Below are 6,704 nucleotides of genomic sequence, written 5' to 3'. Positions count from 1 at the left end.
AAATTAAAATATTGAGGGTCAAAAATGATCTAAAAAATATAATGAAGATAAAAAAATGACTATTCGGAGTTTTGAGTTTTTGTTTAAAAAAAATTGAAAGGGGAAAAGACGACTGTTCTCAAAAGGAAATAGAGGGAGAGAGCGTTGCGTACAAAGGGGCACGATAATGCTTACCGAGGGTGTTCTGATGGTTTAATCAAAAAGGAAGAAGACAACAAACCTAGCAGTCGAACGACGAAGAGAAGCGATCGGGCTGAGATCAAGTTTCGTGGTTTGCGATTACCGAGGGTGTTCTGATGGTTTAATCAAAAAGGAAGAAGACAACAAACCTAGCAGTCGAACGACGAATAGAAGCGATCGGGCTGAGATCAAGTTTCGTGGTTTGCGATTCAAAAGAGTGGAGCCAGTTGAAGGGTGAATGTTCAAGGGAAGGCGGCGACTAGGTGCCCAATCCTCCACGACTTTATGGTAAATTACGTGCCTGGTCCTCTAAATGTCAAAAAAATGTTTTTACTATTTTTTTAGAATATCTTGATTTTTAAGTTCTAACGTTTCATTTTAAGATAAAAAGACATATAATATTCGATTAAATTATCACTTTAGCTTTTATTCTTTATTTTTAAAGTATTTCTGCCCCAAATATTTTATTTTAAAGTAAAAATGCCGCTATTTTAGGGCGTTAATAATTTGTTAGTTAATAGTTTTTATTAAGAGTTTATTTTTTTTGCCCTAAAATAAAAAAAATTAGGGCCAAAATGCACATAAAAATTTTAAAATAATTATTTTATCAAAAGTGTGGTATTTTTTGTCATTACATCTTTTGGAGTTCTTGATCGTGCGCCCATTTGTTGCGTCGGTTCCATATGTGCCACGAGAGAATGAGCAATTGTGTGAGTCCTTCATGGCCCAGAATGGAAGCGGTCCTTTCAAGCCATACCTTACAATTTGAAGCATGGGCGTCCACAACTGATCGATCCAATCCCGAGAGCAGGAGTATATTTTTAGCCTTAGGACACCCCTTGAGGGCGTGCAACACTGACTCAACGTCTTGATTACACATGGGGCAACACCCTTATCATATGAATGAAATTCTTGGTTTGCATTTAAACTTTGAATCAATACTAGGTCTATTTTAATTTTATAATTTTGGGTTCTACTTCTATAATTTTTTTTGAAGATAATACTTTTTAATTTTGTACTTGATCTTAAAACATAAGGTTTTACTTCAAAGAAAAAATAATAATGATTTTATCGATGATATAGAAAGGATCTTAAAAAAGGATCTTAAAAAAAGATAACAATCTAGAAAATAATTTAAAACGAGTATTAATCTCTAAAATATTTTTTGTTAGGGTGATATTTCAATAAAAAAAAAGCGTTCATTGAACTTCCATAAGGACCAAGAGGGGAGCAAGTAGAGTTTTTCCTTCTCAAAGTAAAGACGTTAAGCTCAACTATTTTTAAGTTAAATTTGATGCCCATAGTACCATTGTGCCCAACACCTAAAGATCAGACGTGATTAAATGCCAAAAATCCTGTTGGCATCCATGTGGGAATTAAGTTGTTTTGGATAAGCAAGGAAGTTTGCCTTAAAGAGAAACCCTTAATTTGCTATAAACCTTTATCAATTGCTTAAAACAAGTATAGCAATGGTGGATGGCCTCCAAACGTAGGTACAAATGCTAAACTAGCCTATAAAAACCTGGCTGCCATTGACAATAAACCTAATTTCTTTGGGGTACAACATTCATTTCTGATGAAGGCAAATGCTTCAGTAAGCATTTCCAAAGAGATAGCTAGACAATAAATCTTAATAGTAACGTTAAACTCATGGCCTGTAATGTGGGTTCGGATGGCAACATGCCAATCCCAGAATTAGCACATGCTCAGCTTCGTTCTCGACGAAGTTCGCATCCATCCTGGAATCAACAGCTGCAGTGATCTTCCCATTCTTATAGAATTCCCATAGCCAATTGACAATGCTATTGTTGTAATTATTTTGCTCACTTTGGTTACCAGGTTTTCTCCCGCAAACAACTTCGAGGGTGAGAACGCCAAATGAGTAAACATCGGTTTCGACGGTGGCTCGATTTATAAGAAAGGTTTCAGGAGCCATATAACCAGGTGTGCCGGCTATCTCTATGGTAGAATGGTGTGTCTTCTCTTTTCCTTCAACAGTTCGAGCCAATCCGAAATCCCCTAGCTTGGCGACGTACTCCGAATCCAACATTATGTTGCTGGCTTTTATGTCGCGGTGAAGCACCCTCTTTTGACAACCATTGTGAAGATACTCGAGCGCTTGAGCCACTCCTCGTATGATGGTTAGCCTTTGCTCCCAGTTCAGTGTCGAACATTCCTCGGCACTTGCCTTGTGATTGCAGAATATGAACTTGTCAAGGCTTCCATTCGGCATGTATTCGTACACAAGGAGGAGTTCGCTTCTTTCGTAACACCATCCGATTAACTTGACGAGATTTTTGTGATTCAGGTTGCCGATTGTTGTTACTTCCGCTATGAATTCTTGCTTTCCTTGATTTGATTTCTTCGATACTTTTTTGATAGCGATATCCTTGTTCATCCATGATCCTTTATAGACAGTTCCAAATCCACCTTTCCCCAGCTTGTTCTTGCGGCTAAAGTTGGCAGTTGCTTGTTTCAATTCCTTCAATCGGAACTTCTTAGGACCAAAACTGGACCGATTTATCTCATCTTCTATATTTCCTTGTGCCCCCTCCATATCGTCCTCCATGTGGTCCCTTCTCCGATACAAGTAAATAACAAGAACGACGGTTAACATCGTCAGAACAACCGCCGAAATCACGATCCAAACCCAGAAAAAATTCTCGTCTCCGTCGATATCGGTCCCGGAAAACGACCACAATTTGACACAGTTTAACTGCGTCTCATTGCTTGTTGAGGCAGAGAATCCGACGAACACCTTGTTGGGAAGTGAGATAGAGAGATCAACATGTTCGGAAAGCACAAGAGTATCGTTTACCCTCACAGTCAAGTTTTCTCCATCATATTGAAGATGAACCAATAAGTCCAAACCTCTTGAAATATTAAAACCATAGTTACTTAAAGAAACTTGGGAGATGGAGTTTATTCTATTTATGTTCAAGCCAACATGGTTTCCATCCAAGTCTCTGTCGTCGCTCTTCCTCGTGTCGAACTCCACCGCCACTACCCTGGCTTCAGGACTACCATTCGTATCGGAGTTTACAATCCCAAGCCATTTCCCTTCGCTGTTGTCGGGAACACTAGAATCCCCAGTTATTATAAACGCCAGGCCTTCACCTCCAGGAGATGTTTGGCTTAGTATATTGAGGACGAAAGTTGTATTAAAAGAAGCAATGACGCCATTGCCTTCCCACAGACTAAAACGTTTCTTATACAAGGCTCGTCCCGCTCTGTTTTGCATGGAAGCTCCATTAACGTCAGGGGTAACTTGGATGGCACCCAAGGCTATGGAAGAATTTGAGCTCAAGATAAGCTGGTTTCCATCATCGCCCTGGAAGTTTGGAAAATTGAAGTCAAAGCTGCTTACTTGAACGAGGAGCACTGCTAGGATTAAAAAGTAGGGCAATGGTGAAGGAAGCATTTTGGTAGAGAAACAATAAAACTGCTTCATTTGCTATCTTCAGGGTTTTATGATATTGGAATGGAATTGGAATTGGAGGGAATACTGGATTTTATAAGCAAACTGAAATTAGATGAAATGTATAACCCTGCAACTTCCACGTATTTTCTCCCCCTCCCCCCCCCTGTACACTTCATTATATCTTTCAACTCTTATGAGCAAAAAATAAAAAATTATATCTTTCAACTCTTATGAGCATAAAATAAAAAATTATATCTTTCAACTCTTATGAGCATAAAATAAAAAATTATATCTTTCAACCCTTAGGATTAATGAACTTTCCCCAAAACTTCGCTTTTGAATATTTTAAAAACTATTGACTTTTAGATAAAAATAAAACTTTTGACTGTTGAATAGGGGTAAATTGTACCTCATGATCTTTTAATCATGAGTGGATTTTATTTTGATCACCGATTTTTTTAAATTGATTAATCATATCACTTAGCTAGTTAAATGTTGCCAATCAAACTACCTGCCATTAACATTTAAAGGAGAAATTGAGATGACAATTAAAAGAATTAGTATAACTATATATTGTCGGCATTGAATGTGTAAGTAATTAAGTATGACTAAATGAAGTAATAATTAAATGTGGCAGTTAACATTTTGTCACTAGATCGATTAAATGTATAAGTAATAAGGATCAAATATGTAGTTATATCAATTTTTTAACTGTAACATCAACTCCTTCATTAAATGTTAATGATGGATGACTTGATTGACCGATTTTAAATAGTTAAATAATTTAATTGATAAAATTAAATTATTAATGGTCAAAACCAAAATTTACCCATTATTAAGTGGTCATGGTGTAGTTTACCCTTTATTTAAATAGTACACTTGGTTTTGTGTGTTACAAGTAACTAATCTCTAACAATCAGAGGTATAATTAAAAAAAATAAGTTATACTGTTATGATTTTAAGTATAAACAATAGATTTCATAATTTCAAATGATATTATTTTATCTATAATATTTTTTAAAATAAAATTTATAAAAGATCTATTTTTTATATAAAAAAAAATAGGTGTCAACGGACACCCATGTTACCCTAACGTCTCCCCCACTCATGAATTGATTCTGTTAAATCAAATAAAACTACAGAAAGTACAAATTTCTTTTAATGTTAGTTTTAAAAATAATTTAAACTGATTATGAGGTAATATTTGTATAGAAAAATTTTAACCATTTATAATGTACATATTCTAATTACTTTTATATTTCAAGGATGAAAATTGTATAATAATATTTCATTGATGAGCATATATATATATATATATATATATATATTGTTGTGTAGTGATTTTGTTCTTATTAGTGGTTGAGACAGTTCTTATTAGATAGAAACAATGATTGATTTGAATTGCATAAATAAATTTCTTTTAGTTTTGTTTATGTTTTAATTTTTTAAATGATTTGGTAAGTATAATTAATTTAAACACTGTCGAGTACAATTAGACTAACATAAATATCAATAAAAAAATTCTATGTTGATTGGTACTAAATAAATTGATAATAATTCAAGACGAAGAATAAAAGAGATAAGCACGCTTGGACTTGTTCAATTTGTTGAATTTTGGAATATTTTAAAATTTGTATTTTACTATCATATTCCAGCCCTGTGGGGGAGGCGATAGAGCCATTAATAGGGCAGAAGTGAAAGAGATTCGAAATAGACATACCTAATGCATATATAAGCTGCTATATTATGACACCACACTATTAAATCCTTTTACTTATGATGCAATTAAAGGTTTTGAAAAGAAAATACTATGAGAATTTTAATTCTTTTAAGTTTAAATTTTATATTGTATGCAGTGACGAATCTATAAATATTTTTTTAGGATAGACACATATATATTAATAATATAAAATTTCTATATAGGGTGAACAAAAATAAAATTTAATGGTGAGTATCATCAATAAAATAAGCAACTTACATAAAGAAATTTGAATTTCAAAATGGATAGTTCACCCTAAAACACACTTACATTCGTCATTGATTATATGTAAATTTAGTTTATTTTAATTTTAATAAATTAATTTAAGTTAAATTATTTATTTAATTGACTGTATATAATAATTAATTTTGATTTCAACTCAAGATATAATTATAAATTAAAAAAATGAAATAACAATATCCAAAGATTTGAACTTCAATTGGAGCTTGAATTAAAATCATTCCTCTCCGTCTTCATTATTCTCGTAATTGATCAATTGTTCAAAGCCAACAAAATTGCATGGAAAAAACCTTAATTTCATCGCATGTAGGAACCTGTCAGACACTCGTTTAGAAAGATGATTTAATGATAGTTGAATGATATTGTATACATTACTTTTCGCTTATCGTTAAATTTCTAAAAAATATATTATAAATATTTATCACAAAAAACTTAATATCATTATTTTTGTTATGAATATTCACCAATATACATTTAAGAATAAAGGATTCATATATGGAATTGAAATGTACCTTCAATTGAATCTACTACAGTTAGGGTTTAAATTAGAGTTGATAGATGCCACTTGGAGCTATAGGTGAGCTTCGATTACTATCTAAGTTGGAAGCAAATTTATGTTGGAATAAACTGAAGTAAAATGGTCGAGCATTTTGGGAAGGAGAGCGACAAGAGAAAGCAGCAACCATTGAGGAAGAAGCAATTTTTTTTTCTTTCATGAAAGTACACAATCGTGGGGTTTACCATTTCTTTAACTAAAGAAAAATAGAAAAAAAAATGACACATATATACGGTGTGACTCATCACCTATACGAAAATGGTTTATTTAACCATCCAAGCATGAACTTTTATATTCCTTGCAGAATGGTCACTATTTTTCCATTTATCAATTCTATCAAGTTAGTCCTTATCAAAATTAAATATTGATTCCCTTCAAGTTTAAGTTACTCAAATTTAAACTCGAATCTAATTTAATAAAATTTTAAAATTCAAAATTATTGTCATAAAATTATTTTTTGATCGTCGAAATCGAAAAATACTAAATCTATTTTAGGAATGTTACATGATATATATTTACATAGTTAATTAGGGAAAATGAGCCTATGA

At 32.8% G+C, this 6,704-nt stretch overlaps 1 protein-coding gene across 1 annotated transcript; it reads right to left on the bottom strand.

The window, feature by feature from the left end:
* Nucleotides 1-1,828: 1,828 nt before the first annotated feature.
* LOC120146174 (probable L-type lectin-domain containing receptor kinase S.5) lies at nucleotides 1,829-3,647 on the bottom strand. The gene has a single exon (XM_039159815.1). The coding sequence runs from the start codon at nucleotides 3,629-3,631 to the stop codon at nucleotides 1,829-1,831; it is 1,803 nt and encodes a 600-aa protein (XP_039015746.1). The 5' UTR covers nucleotides 3,632-3,647.
* Between the last annotated feature and the right edge of the window lie 3,057 nt (nucleotides 3,648-6,704).

Source organism: Hibiscus syriacus, unplaced genomic scaffold (genome assembly GCF_006381635.1).
Source record: "Hibiscus syriacus cultivar Baekdansim isolate YM2019G1 unplaced genomic scaffold, ASM638163v2 tig00110896_pilon, whole genome shotgun sequence".
Taxonomy (NCBI): Eukaryota; Viridiplantae; Streptophyta; class Magnoliopsida; order Malvales; family Malvaceae; genus Hibiscus; species Hibiscus syriacus.
This window is presented reverse-complemented; position numbering and strand designations above follow the sequence as displayed.